At 38.1% G+C, this 20,368-nt stretch overlaps 2 protein-coding genes across 2 annotated transcripts; one reads left to right on the top strand and one right to left on the bottom strand.

Moving 5' to 3' along the window:
• Positions 1-8,633: 8,633 nt before the first annotated feature.
• Positions 8,634-9,590, bottom strand: LOC110924945. The gene has a single exon (XM_022168917.1). The coding sequence runs from the start codon at positions 9,588-9,590 to the stop codon at positions 8,634-8,636; it is 957 nt and encodes a 318-aa protein (XP_022024609.1).
• A 7,379-nt stretch (positions 9,591-16,969) lies between these two features.
• Positions 16,970-18,796, top strand: LOC110924946. The gene is made up of 2 exons (XM_022168918.1): positions 16,970-16,988; positions 17,043-18,796. The coding sequence occupies exons 1-2, from the start codon at positions 16,970-16,972 to the stop codon at positions 18,794-18,796; spliced, it is 1,773 nt and encodes a 590-aa protein (XP_022024610.1).
• Positions 18,797-20,368: the final 1,572 nt, after the last annotated feature.

Below are 20,368 nucleotides of genomic sequence, written 5' to 3'. Positions count from 1 at the left end.
CAAAATGTGCATTCATGCATATTTTGTAACCAAACTACTCGTGAGCATCAAAGCCGTTTGTTTTGATGCCAAACCTGTTTTCTAATCTTAGTTAAGCATGTTCTAACATGCTTAGCTCGTCACTTTTAGTTTAGTGCTTATATAGGGTCGTAAGGTAAGCGATCTAAACCATCGCTTATACTTTCGAACCCGACCCATTTGGTCGATTATTAGGATCCGACCAAACACATTAGGTGACCATAGCTATAACCTTCCGAGGTTATACCTTGTGGTCACGATGTTAGGCGTTCCAGACGCGTTCTACGCGAACGACGCGTAAGGTAGCATAAGCTACCTAAACGGGTCGTGATGGGTCGCAAGCACTTAGGTTAGGTTTCATTTTAGTATGTAGGCTTTGTTAAACCATATTACACGAGTCTCCATACTCGTTTGGTTTACGAACCCGCATACTATCCGATCCTTCCGATTTGGTCCGGTATACTAACATAGCTACCTATTAGGTGCCGTTTGATATCCCGTGATCTTTAGCATTATCTGGTTATTATACAAGAACTCCAAAGCAATCTCAGGTGAGTACATAATTCCCCTCTTTTACTGTTTTCAATTGTTTTGGGGTGAAGCATGTGTACCTATCTGTTATTTTCATGATTTCAAAGTATAATTGATTATACATGTTAGTATTTATCTTTTGACAAACTAAATGACTATCTATGGTTTAAACACTGACTTCTCAAAGATTACAAAAGTAATTGTTGGAATAGTACTTATTTTGTTCACCAGACCAATTGGTAGTATGATATAGCGCTATAGGACTAGACACCCCATTCCTGTTGTCATGGAATGTCTGAAACCAATTTGTTTCTCCATCCAAATAGGGATTTCCTTTGTGGTATCCTTATAGTCTCAAAGGTGTAGTTTGATGCACTAGGTTTGAATGAATTCTTAAATCACATCTTTAAAGTATATTTTGATATACTCCCAAAAAGTATAGTTTGATATACTCTCATGTGTGGTATTGTACAGAACCAACCGATGCATTTTATCAACAAACCAAAACATATTTTTAATATGTTATTTACAAATCCAAAGTATACTGTTAATATGCTACTATAAGGTTATTCGTTTAACCTTACATTATTTTACAAAGCATAACTTTTGATTTATTCAAACACCTTGTTTTGTACAATTTTTACTTGTGGTTTAAGAAATCTCATTTCACTTACCATACATAACTTTTGTTTATACATTACATGGTTTACATTTAACTTGAGTTATACAATAACCTTGGACTATTGGTTTAAACATGAACAATCTATATTGGTGGTTTGGTTTGCGTAAGTGACTTAAGTAACGAGGCGGGTGTAATATGATACAAGCATGGTGGATACGCCGCTGGTACTTCCTATATATAAGTGTTTGTATGGTATCACATATCGTAGCGTTATTTGAATCATTTAAATTTAGGTCATATAACATTATATACAAATAACACACTTTTCACAAGACAATGATTTACAAACGACTTATCTTATACAAACTCATTTTACATGGTTATCCATTTAACCACACAGTGTTCTCTTATTTTTACATATCATCTGATTTTACCATTTTTTTTAATGATTTACAAGACAAAGCAAATTACAAGGTTCATGACTGACTGTTATTAAACGTTTTCTTTAAACTCAAGTCATGAATCCCATTTTCACAAAACCTATGTATCTCACAGGCATTTTTATGCTGATGTACCTATTTTTACACATGTTTCAGGTGATGTCTTGAGATGATTGTTGATATATGCTACATTTAGGATGGACTCGTGCCTTAGCAACTTTAAAACTTGGAAGATCATAGTTGTACTTATTTGATTGTATTAGAACAATGAGTCCATTTAATCAATAAAACAATATTTCAATTTCCATGTGTTATGAAACAATGATTCTGTTTCAACACTCCCCGACGTTTCCGCCACGTTTTGTTGTTCCCCGTGGTCGGGGTGTGACAGAAAAGTTGGTATCAGAGCTCATGGTTATAGGGAATTAGGTTACTAGCAATGCTTTGACCTAGTCTATAACCTTCCTAGGACCCTAACGCGAGTTTACTTGCGTTTAGTCATAAAACAATACTGTCACCTATCCTTAGGCGACGACCCCAACAAGAACATAAATTTCAAAACCGCTTTGAAAACTAATCATCTGTTCTAGGATGATTGATTACTAGGTTTTGAACCCTCTGTTATAAGGTTTTGAACCCCTTTGAATTTTCAAAATCCCGTCAAAGTTGGTCTAAATAATGTGAACACATGCAAACTGGAAGGGTGGGTGCCTGTACCCTGAGTTTTCTGTCTAAGTCTAGAGTGTTCGTACAAATCCTCATGATCGGACCAGTCACTCTTACCTGGGAACTCTTGGGGTGAGTGTCCACTTATAGGCGAGCGTGTCTTCGCGATACATTATTTTTGACCTATTTGCTTTGATTTATCACCCAGGTCGTTTGTTGCTTTGTAGTAACAAACAAATGACCACTATCCTTGCTTTCATCAGATTTGTTTCATCTCATTCTTTTCGTCTAACTCTCTCACTCGTTTCCTCTCATGTTTCCTCTTTTAGAATGCCTCCTCGACGCGACAATCAGATGGCGAATGCCGAACTGGCGGAAATTATCGCGCAGCAAATGGCTGCTGCCTTCCCAAATCTTTATGCTCAAATAACTCAAGCCATCAACAACAACAATGCTCCATGCAATTTCAAGACTTTTAACTCGGCTAAACCACTCAAGTTTAGTGGTTCTGAGGGAGCAACTGGGCTTCTTCAATGGTTCGAGAGCATTGAGAATACTTTCCGTCACGTTCAGTGTCCTGAAAATCGCAAGGTCGAGTTTTCTTCGAGTGTGTTTAAGAAGAGGGCTCTTACGTGGTGGAACGGGGTTATGAGAGACCGCGGTGCTGAGGTTGCATTAGCACAGACTTAGGCCGAGCTTAGGGCTCTTATGATGAAGGAATTCTGTCCTCGTCATGAGCTTAGGGCTCTAGAAAGGGAATTTGATGATTTAAAGCAAGACAGTGGGGAACATCGAGCCTATACTGACCGCTATGAGGAATTGAGCTTGTTATGCCCTACTATGGTTACGCCTCTGGATAAGGCGATTGAGAAATACATTGATGGGCTTCCTGACGTAGTTCAGGATATCGTTACTGGCAGCAACCCTACTACTGTCAGACAAGCCATTGAATTGGCTGCCACTCTGACTGAATCCCATATCAGGAAGCGCAAGCTGTTTCGGAAGGGCGACTTAAGACCATCTGACAAGACTGCTCATGTGGAACCAAAGGAAGAAAATGCTGAGGTGTCCAAGAAGAAGAAGCGCAAAGCCTCTCAAAGCTACGCTGTAACTGCTCAAGACAAACAAGTTGCACCGAACCAGCCAGCACAACCTCGTAAAAGACAAAACTATGTTGGTACCGCACCTTTGTGCAACAAATGCAACCGTCATCATCTAGAGCAAGAGCGGTGTCACAAATGTACCCATTGCGGGCGGTTGGGACATTTGATCAATGTTTGTCGTTATGCAAATCAAGCTGCTGCAAACCCTGCTGCTGTTCAAGCACGGTTCCCTCCAGGGTCATGTTATAACTGTGGTGACCTTACCCACTACAGGAACAATTGCCCAAGGCTTGTTAACATACCTCCAGCGCGTGGACGAGTGTTCAACATCAATGAGGCAAATATGAACAATGATGCAGCAGTGAACAATTAGTGTTTTGTGTTTCCTTGGTTGTTATCTTTTGACACTTCAAGACAATTCCGTTGTTACATAAATAAAGATTTGTTGTTTTTATTTCTGCAAAATTTATGCGTTTGTATGAATGCTTGATGAAACCTTATGATGTCAACCCAAAGACAAACTACTCGCATGGTTCTATCATATTATGATCACTTGTGATCTCCCCAAGAACCTTAAACTCTCGTTTCTTTTAAGAAACAAAGTCAAACTCTTATTGAGAATCCCTCTATCTTTATAGACAGATCCTTAAAAAAATCATTAAAGTACCAAATGAAATCCATGGATTGGATTCCTTGTGTGCTTTGAATATCCATACCTAAAGGTAACAAAATAAAGAATCAAGTTAACTAAATTTGTGCTTATGTGCTTTCTTACATGTTTTGTGGTTGTATATGATCCATCCAAATCCTCATAGAATCTTTCATATCTCATACGAGAGATTCATAATAGGATATCCAAAGATACTATCTTAAACCCTTAATGGATTTCAACATTGTAGTTAAGTCCCTCTGGTTATAAAGTATTATTCTATAATTGGACCTCTTGAATGGTCTGCTTAAACAGATTGATCTTGAAAATCTGATTAGAAATATCATGTGATGATGTAACTAAAAATGATCCCTTAAGTGGTCTATTTAAAGAGATCGTACGACTGCCTAGTTAAGAAGATCATGTGTTGATCAAGTTAAAAAGATCGTTCGTTGATCTAATTAAAAGGATCCTTTGGTGGTCTAGTCGAATCGCTTCATGTTTATTCAAGTAATTTTTCCTACGCATTATGAAACGGACTGTGCGGACTGTGCAAGGAATTACGTAATTATGGAGGCCTACATAATTATGGAATTCAGTGCACAGGAGCCACAGGAAGCTTCATCATGTGTTAAGACCTAGTGACAAGAATAATGATACGGGAGAAGTCTCGGACCTCGACCAATGTCATTTATTCTCACGCTCCCCCAATTCTGATCTCAATCACACACCAAGTTTCCTATGATAAGTCTTCATAAGAAACGTTCTTCTGTCCATAGTTCAAAATTCCATATTTTATTATTACAAGGAATTCACTTTGAGGGTTAACAAATTCGCTAAGAGTCCTAACATGGCCCCGAGTTTTACTTAAGGGTTCAAGGGATCTATTAGAAGGCGAAACCGTCACAGTTGTCTTCACAAGTTTCCTCTAGAATTAAATTTCGGGACGAAATTTCCTAAAGTAGGGGAGACTGTGACACCTGTGTCACTTCAACCATCAAACAAATTCCAAAACAATGAAATATTGTATCTCATACTTGGGATTCGTACAAATATGTGTATCATTTGCACACATCAACTCTTGTTCGATTTTAAGCTTTAAATCGCTCTCTGGAAGGTTATACGCGCTCTGATGCGTAAAAATAACCAGTTTAATCCAACGAACACTCTGGAATAGTGACATAGGCTTAACATACCTTAAATAACTTTTACATAACTTAGAAATAAGTTTTGAAGGCTTTGGTATGGCAGAACAAGTTAATTCGCTTACAGGAACTAAACTTGACAAACTGCGAAAGTATGCCAATTTGAACTGTAACGAACATTCCGGAACATGTCCATAAGTTAAACATACCATAAATATCCTTTACATAGCTTAGAAATAGGCTTTGAGGTGTTTGGTATGCTAAAACAAACTTTTGGATCATTTAGGGGCTAAAAGTGTCAAAAAGTGCACAAGTTTGCACTTTTGCGCATAACTTACGTTCTGAATACATCCGGACATCCAAAAATTTATGTAAGCATCCTTATATTATGCCTTAGTGTATGGCATGAGAAAAATCCATTCGTCGTGCAATTTGGATCGTCTTTTACGCTTATGCGCATTCCGTCGTAATTAACCGAACATCACGACCGTACGGCCAAACGAACCGACATCTGAGATATTTTTGAGCACATTTTAAGTTCCCTATACTTTAAATTCATTTTAAAGCTTTGAAATGGGGTTAACAGGGCTTAAACGTGTAAAAAATGCATCAAATACCAAGTTTAGGGGCTGCAGGGACCAAAACTGTAAATCTGCCAAAGTGAGGGCATACGGACCGTAAGCCATAAGCCATACGGTCCGTAAGGAGTCCCCAGTACAACAGATTCATTGAATCCACTTGCAGTTGGCCTTTCGTTCGTTCAAGGGGCAATGCCCTTTCACCCAATCAAGAGCCAAAGGCCATTTTCAGTAACTACAACATTGTGACAAGTGTATGGACGAGATCATGGCACGATATTCGATAAACGATCCTAACGGTTATGCTTTTCCTATAAATACCCCCCCCCCATTTTGCTAAAATCTCACACAATCTGATCTAAAGGCTCTAAGTTGGAACCATTGTTTCATACCTGAGCCATTTGTTCTAGATTAGCATTCGGGGACTCTCCGTAAGTATTCTTTCGTTCTTTTATTCGTTTTTCGAGTCTGAAAGTCAACGTTTTGTTGACTTTCTGCATTGACCAGCCTATGGTCAACCCGAAGTTCATGGAACTTCATAACGTGAGTGTGATCACGATGGTTATAGTCCGTAGTGACTATACCTACTGATTACCATGTTATCTAGGCTTAGTGACGAGTCGTAGTTTCGGCCAAAATGTGCATTCTTGCATATTTTGTAACCAAACTACTCGTGAGCATCAAAGCTGTTTGTTTTGATGCCAAACCTGTTTTCTAATCTTAGTTAAGCATGTTCTAACATGCTTAGCTCGTCACTTTTAGTTTAGTGCTTATATAGGGTCGTAAGGTAAGCGATCTAAACCATTGCTTATACTTTCGAACCCGACCCATTTGGTCGATCATTAGAATCCGACCAAACACATTAGGTGACCATAGCTATAACCTTCCGAGGTTATACCTTGTGGTCATGATGTTAGGCGTTTCAGACGCGTTCTACGCGAACGACGCGTAAGGTAGCATAAGCTACCTAAACGGGTCGTGATGGGTCGCAAGCACTTAGGTTAGGTTTCATTTTAGTATGTAGGCTTTGTTAAACCATATAACACGAGTCTCCATACTCGTTTGGTTTACGAACCCGCATACTATCCGATCCTTCCGATTTGGTCTGGTATATTAACATAGCTACCTATTAGGTGCCGTTTGATATCCCGTGATCTTTAGCATTATCTGGTTATTATACAAGAACTCCAAAGCAATCTCAGGTGAGTACATAGTTCCCCTCTTTTACTGTTTTCAATTGTTTTGGGGTGAAGCATGTGTACCTATCTGTTATTTTCATGATTTCAAAGTATAATTGATTATACATGTTAGTATTTATCTTTTGACAAACTAAATGACTATCTATGGTTTAAACACTGACTTCTCAAAGATTACAAAAGTAATTGTTGGAATAGTACTTATTTTGTTCACCAGACCGATTGGTAGTATGATATAGCGCTATAGGACTAGACACCCCATTCCTGTTGTCATGGAATGTCTGAAACCAATTTGTTTCTCCATCCAAATAGGGATTTCCTTTGTGGTATCCTTATAGTCTCAAAGATGTAGTTTGATGCACTAGGTCTGAATGAATTCTTAAATCCCACCTTTAAAGTATATTTTGATATACTCCCAAAAAGTATAGTTTGGTATACTCTCATGTGTGGTATTGTACAGAACCAACCGATGCATTTTATCAACAAACCAAAACATATTTTTAATATGTTATTTACAAATCCAAAGTATACTGTTAATATGCTACTATAAGGTTATTCGTTTAACCTTACATTATTTTACAAAGCATAACTTTTGATTTATTCAAACACCTTGTTTTGTACAATTTTTACTTGTGGTTTAAGAAATCTCATTTCACTTACCATACATAACTTTTGTTTATACATTACATGGTTTACATTTAACTTGAGTTATACAATAACCTTGGACTATTGGTTTAAACATGAACAATCTATATTGGTGGTTTGGTTTGCGTAAGTGACTTAAGTAACGTGGCGGGTGTAATATGATACAAGCATGGTGGATACGCCGCTGGTACTTCCTATATATAAGTGTTTGTATGGTATCACATATCGTAGCGTTATTTGAATCATTTAAATTTAGGTCATATAACATTTTATACAAATAACACACTTTTCACAAGACAATGATTTACAAACGACTTATCTTATACAAACTCATTTTACATGGTTATCCATTTAACCACACAGTGTTCTCTTATTTTTACATATCATCTGATTTTACCATTTTTTAATGATTTACAAGACAAAGCAAATTACAAGGTTCATGACTGACTGTTATTAAACGTTTTCTTTAAACTCAAGTCATGAATCCCATTTTCACAAAACCTATGTATCTCACAGGCATTTTTATGCTGATGTACCTATTTTTACACATGTTTCAGGTGCCGTCTTGAGATGATTGTTGATATATGCTACATTTAGGATGGACTCGTGCCTTAGCAACTTTAAAACTTGGAAGATCATAGTTGTACTTATTTGATTGTATTAGAACAATGAGTCCATTTAATCAATAAAACAATATTTCAATTTCCATATGTTATGAAACAATGTTTCTGTTTCAACACTCCCCGACGTTTCCGCCACGTTTTGTTGTTCCACGTGGTCGGGGTGTGACAGAAATCCACCGGAAACACGAACTTGTCAACCTTGACAAGCATATTCTCTACGATACCACGTGGAAACTTCACAGATCGATCTGCGAGCTAAAGGCTCATGCGCTTAGGAGATGGCTCCCCTAGATTGAGCTTAGCGAAAATGGAGTAAGGCATGAGGTTAATGCTAGCTCCTAAGTCGGCCGGCGCATGGCTGACAGTAAGGTCTCCGATCAGACACGGGATGGTGAAACTCCTTGGGTCGGTCATCTTCTAAGGAAGCTTGTTCTGCACGACTGCAGAACACTCCTCACTAAGAATGACAGTAGACAGCTCCTCTAGTTTCTTCTTGTTTGTGAGAAGATCCTTTAGGAACTTGGCATACTTAGGCATTTTAGACAGAGCCTCATTGAAAGGAAGGTTCACATGGAGTTTTTTCAGCATCTCCAAGAACCGTGAATGCTGCTCAGAATCGCTCTTAGCTAAAAGCCTACCAGGGTAAGGAGCTGTGGGTTTATATACTCTAAGTGGCTCCTTCTCCTTCTTCTTCTCTCCCGAAGACTCGCTGGACTGTGCTGTACTTGCTGGGCGCAACCTAGGGTGCACATCGCCAGCAGGAGTCTCCATCTCAATCTCCTCGTCAACCGGTTCCTCGACCTCATCGACCGGCTTCTCTACTTCTACCCCTCTACCACTCCTAGTAGTCACTGCCTTTGCAGTGGCGTTTGGGTTAGTCTGGGTGCTACTAGGGAATGTACCTACTGGCCTCTCGGTCATCCTATTGGCCATCTCTCCTACGGTACTCTCTAGACTCTTTATGGTGGACCCCTGATTCCTGAACATGAGCTCAAACTCTTGATTTTTCTTGACCTGCTCCTGATGTCTAGCCTCACCCTGCATCACTATTGACTCTAGGAGTTTATTCGTCCTACTCTGACTCTCCTCATTCCTCTTCAAAAACTCGCTCAACTCAGATTTAGACTCTCCACTATGCTGTCCATCAGCAGGGGTCTGAAATAGACTCTGGCGAGGCTGGAATCCTGGGGGATTCATGCCCTGCCAGTTCGAGGTTTGGCGTGGTTGCCATCCAGAATTGTAACCCTGGCCTCGTCCCTGGTTCTGAACAAAACTCAACTCCTCCTCAGATGCTACCAGGCAATCTACCATCTCATGCCCACCTCTACACACCTCACACTTAGAGCTAAACTTAATCTGAATGTCCTTGACCATCTTTGTCAAGGATTCGACCTAGGCGGCTAAAGCTACGCTAGAATCTACCATATGAATACCCCTAGAGGCAGCAGTAACGCCCCCGGAGCCTGGCTTGGTATAAGTACTAGTGGCTAGATCCTCCATCATCTCAAGACACTCAGCAGTAGTCTTGGTCTTCATCACGTTTCCTCCTGCTGTGGAGTCAAGCAGTCTCTTAGTCGCTTCAGAAACTCCGTTATAGAATTTCTCCATGACTCTCCACTCCTCAAGCCCATGGTGAGGGCACTTGTTCAGCAGCGCCTTAAACTTTTCCCAAGTCTCGTAGAAAGACTCCCCCGGCTGCTCGGTGAATGCGTAGATAAGATTTCTAAGACGAGCTGTCTTAGCAGGTGGGAAGTATTTCTGAAGGAATTTGGACTGAAGATCATTCCAAGTGGTGATGGCCCCCTGTGGAAGGGAGTCCAACCAGATAGCAGCCTGATAAGTGAGTGAGAACGGAAACAAACGGAGGTGAATAGCCTCCTCAGTGACGCCCATAAGGCGGAAAGTATTACAGACCCTACCGAATCTAGTCAGATGAGTATGTGGGTCCTCGTCTCGCATACCATGGAACTGGACCGAATGGGTAACGGTGTTGATCAAGGTGGGTGGGATGGTCCATTTTTTCGCCTCTACAGCAGGAAGTGTGATGCTCGAGCGAACGATGGTGGGAGCAACACTAATGTGATCTGCAACGGTTCTACGATCAGCCATAACTACAGAAAAGACAAGATCAGAAAGAAGTACTTGTAGTTGGCGTAAACGACGGTGAAACTCGCGTTCGGGTTCAGAGAATGGTGAAGTATTAGGTGCGCCCGAGGAACGTGTGTGCATACACTGAAAAGCAAGTATAAAATGGCATGAATCACAAACAAGCTAGCTAAACAAGTAGGCACACAGAACTAGCAAGTATCCTAAAAAGGAAAACAACTATTTTTTTAATTTTTGGTTTTTTTTTATTTTTATTTTTTTATTGATTAATTTTTTTAATTAAGAAATAACAAAAACAACAAATCTAAGAAAGCAGTAAAATGGCTAAATCCCCGACTCGGGTCGTCCTCAAAAGCGCACTGTGTCCCCGGCAACGGCGCCAAAAACTTGATGTGTGAAATATGTGTTAATTAAATTCAACATGTTTAAAAATTGGAAAAACCCGTAAACCACACACTACCGGCAAGTGTACCGGTCGTGAGTAGTAAAACAAGTAAGTCCGAGTATCGAACCGTGGACACAATCTAGCGACTCTTGATACTGAACCTCTATCGAGCCCTAGCCTAATAAATTGGTTTTGTTTTGAGAAAAATATTTTTAAACTAAAAAAACAATTAAAATAAATAGACGACCAAATAGCAGCAAGCGTTAACAAATAGAGACTGGACTGGAACTCAAGTATGAGAAAAATAGGTTACCTAGGCAATAATCCCTAGATTCATGAATAAAATCCTAACCTTGGTTCTGAATGAAGACTCTGCCTAACCCGATAAATCCCGGAAGGTAAACCGAATGTAGGATCGTGTTTCGACCCGAACGAGTCGTTCAAAGGAGTTTTGATCAGATACAGGTGCGGAAAACAAGTATCTAACTTAGAAACAGCTAGTAAATCACTTTTAACACCTCTTTGTATTGATATATGACAGATTACATCTAAATCTCACACCGGCAGCACTTCGGTATGAGTTACAAGGCAATGTTACATGGTTTCGCTCATGTGTCCCTATATATAGTGCATGGGGTTTCGCTCCAATGTTCATGCCGTATGAGCGAAACCTCCAACTGACAAATAAGCGAAACTATCAATGTTCACATAAGCGAAACCCCCTATGTCCCTATAAGCGAAACCCTCAACTAATACACATATGCTATCCTATTTTCTCGTAAAACGTGCCCTAATCTAACAATCTAAGACTAAGACTCGATACAAGACGAAGTCGACAGATGTAGTGCACCAACAAACTCCCCCTCAGATGTTGACGAGTCGTTCATCGAGTCTTTGACAATGTCGTGTCTTCGCACCTTCAATCTTGATCAGTCTCCGGGCTTCTCTCTCTCTATCTTCATCTCTTTCTCTTTTATCACCAACAAACTTCTTCTCTTGGATGTTGAAATCTTTAAATTAATCATTACCAACATGTACTCCCCCTCAAATGCTGACTCTTCCTACATTACACTCTACCACAAACATAAGTTTTATGATAAACATTTAAGCATATAGACACCATTTGAAACTTTCTCAAACAAATATATCAATTCATTTCTGATGAAACACTTTCAACTATATTGTCTTTCTTATCAAAATAACACACTCTCCCAAACCATCTGTTCATCATGTTTAGCACTTTGGAATTTTGAAAATCAGCTTTTCAATATTGGTTTGTCGAAAATCTTTTTAAATTTTTCAAAATTTATGCTAAAACACACACAAAATCTTTTTGGATTTTCTGAAAGAAAATAAATGACACCACTTGTAAAGACAAAGACTAACACTAAGTGTAGAAACAAGAAAATGCAGAAATGAAATATTTACAAACAATATTTTTGTGAGTTCGTGTAAGAGGATCATATCAGTCTTTGAGACATGTCACCAACACCGTTAAGCTTCATTTCATTTTAAGTTCTAAACAATTCACCTAGATTGTCAGTATACTGATCCACTTAAATTTTCACACAAATTTCAATTGATCTGAGATACGATATTAATGATTTAAGAACTTGAACTTATTCGTGTGCCCCCCTACTTGAATATACTCCCGTATCTAGATCCCAATATTCAGTCTTACAGGTGAGTATACCACAAATGATATCTGTTCAGGGGTTATGTGCGAGGGCCGTGAGAGCTCAGGTCGATACTTCCGTATACGCAAAGAGATGACGGCTTCGACTTTTGGTTTGTCCCCTTTAGAGGATCTTTTGATTACAACAGCAGTGACTATCAATTTTATTGTTTCATCAGCTTGCTGAGGGCGATGCTATGTTTCAAGCATTCGCGGAAAGTATTATCCGAGGACTAGGTCAGAACTTCCATTCAGCAGAAGTCCCGGATAATACTCCAGATATCACTGAGCATAAAGACCTAGTATCTCAGAATAAGGGACCTTTCAAACAAGATTTCAGGGGTTACCTAAATATCCAAGCAGTTTTGTTAACCCACAGAATAAGCAAGTGTGATTTTTAGGTTTATATCTCGTCACAATCTACTAAATGTGCAAAAACCTACTGGCATATCAGCAGTGAGATTGTTTATCACATTTGTACTTTACATTTCTTTAGCATGTTGTGACAGTCTACTGATGTACTATCATTTCCTCTTTTCACAACAAATCTCATTTTTGATTTTATCATGTTTTTGGCTTTTTCAAATTTTCTAATGTTTTTGGGTTTTCTGAAATTTTCTACTCCCCCTAAAATGCAAACACATTAAAGAAAAATTGAAAACAAACTAGACTCTTGACCCACTTGAAACATGAAATGTAAAACAAACTGTATAGAACTTGACAGCCGATATCAAATCGCATCAAATCGCCATTCAGTTGGCATAAACAATCAGAACTCCCCCTATCAACAAACTATTTTCCCATTTAGATCTCAAAACACTTAAGTTTGTTTTAGTCAAATTGGTTTTTCCGGAAAATAAGTTTGATTGATTTTACCACTTGTGGGTTTATTAATTTGGGAATGTGGTTCATTATCTTGTTTTTCAACCAATTGTAGGAAAATGCAAGTACAAATTAATGTCCTTGATTTACCATATGCAAGTATGCACAATCAAATTTCCTAACCACTTGTAAAACAACACAAACAAACCTCTTTACCGTTTGAATGATTGACATTACCGTAACCAATTCCTCAAGAAAGATGCCGATACCTGCTCCTCGCTTACCAACCTTGGAGCTCCGGCAAGTCAGGTTTTTAGTCGAAGAAAATATCCACCCAAGCCTGACCAGCCTTGGGTGTCACCGAGTCACCATCACTCGATTTCTTACCTTTCCTCTTCTTTTCATAAAATTCTTTAACCCCTTTGACTTTTCGATCAATCATCTTACCATAGATATGTTTAACTTTGGGGTTAAAGACCTTCTCAGCATCAAAATCCTGTTTATCATTATAAAATTGGTTAGAAATTTCAACTTTACCAATTTTCTTCTTATAATTCTCAGCCCGAAGTGATGGAAAATCCTCATCATTCACAATCGGAACTGATTTTTCATTTTTCAAATTACCTTCACTTTTTGAAACAAAATGTGGCTCATCTGATTTTGTGGAATCAGATTTATCGCCAGAAGATAGCTCCTCTGATTTTGACCTATCAGAATCATCGCTAGAGCTTTCAGCAGCTTTCTTAACAACCCATTTCTGGTTGTCAGATTTAGCTCTCTTCTTGTAAAACTTGTCCGAACATTCACCAATTTCAAAAATAGAAATTTTAAACAGTTTGGTTCGATCAATTGGTGGTTCAAACTCAATCACTTGCTTTTTGAGTTTACGAGATACTCCCTGTTTTGATTGTACTGCCTTAGAACAATCTCTGGCAATATATCCAACAATGTTGCATTGAAAACAGGTTCTCGTATCTTTCTTCTGCTCAGCCATCTTCTTCAATTCATCTTGCTTCATTGCAAGGAACTCATTATTTGACTGCCTCCAGAAGTCTTTCTTTTCTTCTTCATCTGCTGACGTTCCTGAAGCAAATGTCATTTTAGATTTAAAATCACGAACATATTTTTCATTTTTCGGTTGGAATAAAACCTAACCCTTTCTTTTAGAAATTACCGTTATGGTTTGATTTCTTTTGGAAACCAGAACCAGAACTGTAATTCTTTTTCTTGTTTAATCTTTGTTGTACTCTTGAGGTGTATTTTTTAGGTTTTTCATTAAGACATAAGTCTTTTATTTCAGAAATATTAATTTCTGTGAGTTTGAAAACCTTGTTTATCAGTTCATTTTTGACACCTCTTATTGGAAATTCCTAATCAGAATATAATTTGTCAGAATCATTCAAAGTGTAAGCAACTTTAAACGATTCATCATCCAAATTAGACTTTGATAACAGGAATTTCCTATCATACACTAATTTATCTTGTTTTCCTGTTTGACCCGGAGTGTTTGACTCAGACTTTGACTCTGACGCGGACTCCGATTTTGACTCTTCTATCTCATCGTTATCTAACACATGATCCACGACTTTCTTCATCAATTGAGACTGTTGATCAGTGTCAGCCGATGTATAAACGACATCAATACTTTCTGGTAGATTGACTGACGACTCCGACTCCCATTGCAAATTTATAGCCTTTTTGACTCTTTCATCATTTGGATTTCTGGGCAAATATCCATTTTCCAGCGGGGGTGGACACTTGTTGTAACTGACACCATGTTTCTTACCAGAATTATTCTTGTCAGTCTTTTTCTTTGTGTCACTCTTCTTTTCAACTTTCTTCTCAGGAGTCTTGTTTTCAGCATCTTTTCCAGCATCTTTTTCTTCGGTTACTTCATCATCTTCCCATGCCTTCATACCTTCAACGGTAGGATAAATCCTGTCAATGACATAAGAAGTACATGAGTAACTTTTCAATAAACGGTTTACTCGTTCAGTTTCAATTCTCTGTAGCTCAAGTTTCTGTTCAAGAGCGGCACATTTCTTGATATAGTTATTCACAACTTTTTGCTTAGTCATGAATGCCCCTTGAAGCGTCTTCATTGCAATTGATTGCTCTTCACTTTTATCATTATACATGTTCATTGCTTTGTTGAGCACATCATAAGATTCCTTCAACCTGTTCATGTTGTTGATCAATTCACTGTTTTTCTTTTTCATTATCTCACAAGTTTCACAGTTCACAGGAATCTCTTTTGCAATAACCTCTTCATTGATCTTGAACTATGGAATTTCTCTCACTTTTTGTCGGACCACCGATACTGATTCATCATCACTACTCACCGGCGTTTTTACTTTCTTCTTTTTCTTCTTTGCCTTCTCATCTTCGATGTTGCTTTCTGCCATCATCTTCAGATGTTCTGCCATTCTTCGTGCATAATGCTTAGTTCCATCATCATCACTATCTTCTTCAACTCTGGCAACAAAAGCTGTGTAAGCTGTAGCTTGATCAGGAATATAGTTATCCTAAGGGAAATTCTCCTAGCTAAAACCCTCGGGTAGCTTTCCATCATCTTGATCAATCAAACACGCTTTTCCATCAGCTGAGACATATTTATCCCAGTTAAATGACTTCTTTTCTTCCTGATTAACCACACAAGCTCTCTTTCCAGAATCTTCAATTATGGGTCTTCCATGTGCAGTTTGTGCTTGATGTTGATATTGTTGAGATGGTTGTTGAGCAACTTGATGGTAAATGGCTTTACAATAATAATCACTGTTGTTGTTGAAAGGATTCTGAGCTCCACTTGCTTCGCGGTTGGTGCACTCCCTCTTGAAGTGACCTTTCTCCCTGCAACGAAAACAAGTTACTTTAGATTTGTCAAAACCTAAAGTAGAAACATTAGCCTCACAAAGATCATCTCTCCCCATGATCTGCTTGAATTTATCAGCTCTCCTTAACACGCTTGCCAAACACCATTTTATATCCATAAGTTCCATCTCTTCAGCATCTATCTGGTCGTAATCTTCCTTGGTTAGCATTGGATTCCCGATACGACCTGCAACAAAATAACTATAAGATTCTAAAACCATTCCTAATAAAGACATATGATTTTTAGCAACTTCCTCAGAATAATCTTGATCATTTTCAAGATTTAAAACAATGTTGCACTGAAGTTTTCTCCCACTTTTTGTTGCTGAGATGTTCGGATCAAAAGACGGAAATGATGTGAAATTTGTTTTGTTGTTTGATCCTGATGATGAACCTCCAGAAGAATTTTTGGCGTTGTAAGCAGTTTCTATTTTTGGAGATAAATTTGAAGATTTCTCATTCACTTCTGCTTTGTAATATAACCCAATATCATGTTCACCATCGAAATCTTTCATCCGAATTATCTTTCGTTGCTCCATTTCTTGAGCTTCCAGCTTCTCAATGAATTTACTCAATGTGAGCGTGTTGAATCCTTTCTTGTTTCTAAGCATCATCAGATATGTTCCCCAAGTCTCATGCGGTAACGCATCTGTAAGTTTTTCAATCAATTCTTCATTATCTTTTTCGATGCTTAATCTTCTCATGTTAGCTAACAGATTGCAATATCTTTCTATAATTTGCTTAGTGCTTTCATTTTTTAACAATCTAAACAAATCAAACTCTTTCTTTAGAAGTGACTTCTTGTTCTTGACCATCTCCTGACTACCAACAAACTTTGATCGCAACGCTTTCCATATTGAATAAGAACTCCCATTGTGTTGCAATAAGACCATAATGTCTTCCTTTACAGCTTGTTGTAGCAGATTCAGCATCATCTTCTCATCTTTATATTTCTTTCTATGATCAGCACTCAGACTTGAAGAAATTCAAGTTGAAGAAGTAAGGGCTAAACGTCAAGCAGATATTGATGCTCAGTTGAGAGATAAAGGCAAGAGTGCTGAAGGCAGTGTTGCAGTATTTAAAAGATTGATCGTTCCATCGTTAGTTGTTGAAAATCTTGTTCCTATATCGGTTGTATCTGGTATCTTCGAGAAAGATGTATTACTCGATGATGTATTTACTGCTGAAGGTGATGATGAAGATGATAGTAAAGAGGATGATAACGAAGGGGATGATGACGAAGAGGATGATGAAGAAGAAAAAGTTTTTCCTGCGAGTAGTCATAGTTCTGATGATGACAATGATGATGATGACAATCAGGGAGGTACAGGGGTTACTACTACTGAAGCATCAAATGAAAAGAATGTTGATGATTATATGAATGATGGTGCAAATGAAGTATCAGAGGGAGCTGATGGAGAGGGGGAGCAGGTAGATGATCAAAATGTTGATCAAGTTGAAAAATTAATTCTTCGTATTGAGCCTGATGTAGAAGAGGGAGAAATCAGGCATACATACACTTTGGATGAAGTTCTGAAGATGTTCAATGTGAATGAAGATGAGTTCAAGTTCGATTTTGAATATGAACTGAATGCTTTCGACATCAACCATCAACCTGAATATGAGTACAAGTATGTTGAAGATGCAGATGTATATGATAGGGTTGAGGTTGAAGATTGTTCTGATGAAGAGAATCTGAATGAAAACACTTCTGAATTTCCAACTCTGATGGAGTTCTTTAGTGAAGAAAATCGGGATGAACTTAGAAGGAAAGTTGCTGAGATTTTGAAGGATAAGAACTTTGATGGTCCTACAAAAGATCCTCTGAAAGAAGAACACAAAAAGTGGTTCAAGAATAGCAATGAAAGGAAATTCAAGCGTCCGTTGAAGTTTTATCAAAGAGATAGAAGTATTTCACTGGGAGATATCATTAGCTGGGGTTTTCTGCCTCAAGTTAATGCATATGCTATTAGAAGAGAGTGTGGAGTACAGTACTTTGAACGCTTGCATGATATTATGTCCCTACCTTGGTGGGATGTAGAGGAGTTATCAAAGGTAAGAACCTTGGGATATAAGCTGAGAAAGAATGATGTTGCTATGTGGGGTCTGATAAAGTTTGAAGCTCTGAAAAATTTCAAGCATTGGAAGCCTCATTATCCAAAGAGAGTGAGAAGAGTTAATCCGGAAACAGGAAATGAAGAAATGATCTTGAATGTGAAAAAGCCAAAAGTGATGAAGAACATACCAGTGCCAAAAATGGAACAGGAGTTCTACAAAGGTTTTATGGGCTGGGTGTATAGTTGTATATCGACTGAGGCTGTGATAACTTACAGAGCAGGGAATGAAATCAGAGAGATTTTTGTTTATGACCCTATGTGGTTGGTAAACTGCTCAGCAAAAGATATTGAATGTTTGTTTATCAACAAAATCCGCTTCCAAGCTGAAGACAGAGAACAAGCCATGCAATTTCAAAAAGTAGTGTCTATTTGTTTTCAAAAGAGTATCAATGCTGATAACAAATGGAACTCAAAGTGGTGGAAGCTTGAAGAAAAAGAAAAGATGAAAGCTGAAAGAGAAAGAAAGAAACTGGAAGAGAACAAAGGGAAGTGGATGAAGATGCAAGCTGAAGAAGCTAAGAGAGCAAAGAAAGAAAACGAAAAGCAGAGAAACTTGCTAAGGAGAAAGCCTAAGCAAAGAGAGGAAAGTTTTAAGTCGCTGTGAAGACCTGAAGACCAAGACTGAAGAATCCGACTATATCCAAGGGGGAGTTTGTTAGTGCACGATGTCTAAAGCCTATGTCTTAAGTCTAGGGGTCTAAATGTGTCAAGTATGTATAGTTCAGGGGCTGAAATGTAAATTTATGTGTTATTGTAAGTGATTCCGCTTGAAATGACACTTTGTCATTTCAAGCGAAATCAGAAGAAGTGATTCCGCTCGAAATGACATTCTGTCATTTCAAGCGAAATCTCAGTCCTATATATAGGTAGTTGTGTTTCTCATTTTGGCACGGAATCAGAAAGTTGTAGCCGAACTGTTGCCGGATTTCCAAGTGATATTTTAATGAGAAACAAGTGTTAAAGTGATATTTTGTCTATTTCTACTCGATTCTCTCTGATTCAACACTGTTTGTTTGTTTCCGCCACTCAAACAGTGGTATATTGACTTTGATTGACTCACTGGATCGTCAAATCGGTCCTACAAAAGACAAAACAGGGAGTCTCAGAAAAACTAAAAGAAGTAGTTGTTGATAAAACCGTACCACCAACTGAGAAATTTAAAGGGTTTAAAAATTCAACATATGAAGTTGGTGAGTGTTCGAAAAGATTTTACAAGCGAAGGGGAAATCTTGACAAACAAGCTTGGGTTGTTAAGAAAACAGAGAAAAAATCCGGTGATGAATCTGATTCCACAAAATCAGAGGAGCCACATGTTGTTAAAAAAAGTGAAATCTCATTTCCTCCAATGGATGATGAGAACTTTCCACCATTGAGGGCTGAAAACTTTAAATCAAAGGTTGGTAAAGTTGAGATCTCGAATCAATTTTATTCTGAAAAGAATGAATTTGATGTTGGGAAAACTTTTAATGGAAATGTGAAGAAGATTTTTGGAAAGATGATTGAAAGGAAGGTTAAAGGGGTTAAAGACTTTTATGCTACAAAGAAAGCAACTTACACCCCAACTGGAGATGAGTTAGTATCACCCAAGGCTGGTCAGGCTTGGGTGGACATTTTCTTTCATTGAAAAACCTGACTTGCCGGAGCTCCCAATTTTGTAATCGTGGAGCAGGAATCGGCATCTTTCTTAAAAATTGATTTTGTGAATATATCTTAAAATTGTTAAATTCTACAGGTTGTGGAATTGCCGGAACTCCCACGTTGGTAAGTGTGGAGTAGGAATCGACATCTTTCTTGAGAAATTCATGTAAAGTGATTTCATCTTACAACTGGTACAGAGGGTTATGAACATTAGTGATTCGTCAAGGTTATTAGGTTGAACTTGATGTAATTCTCATACATGCGGTATTTTTGAAAAACAAAATGATGAACCCCGAGCCTACAAAAGGTTTTAACAAAACTTATTTTCCGGAAAAATCATTTTGATTAAAACAAACTTAAGTGTTTTGAGATCTTAATGCGAAAATAGTTTGTTGTAAGGGGGAATTCTGATTGTTTATGCCTAGTGGATGGCGAATTGAAACGATTCACAACAGTTGTCAGTTTATTTGTATAGTTTCTTTTCAAATTTCTTTAAATGTGTTTGAATTTTAGAGGGAGTAAAATTTCAGAAAATCCA

The sequence above is a fragment of the Helianthus annuus genome, chromosome 4 (assembly GCF_002127325.2).
Source record: "Helianthus annuus cultivar XRQ/B chromosome 4, HanXRQr2.0-SUNRISE, whole genome shotgun sequence".
Lineage (NCBI taxonomy): Eukaryota > Viridiplantae > Streptophyta > Magnoliopsida > Asterales > Asteraceae > Helianthus > Helianthus annuus.
This window is presented reverse-complemented; position numbering and strand designations above follow the sequence as displayed.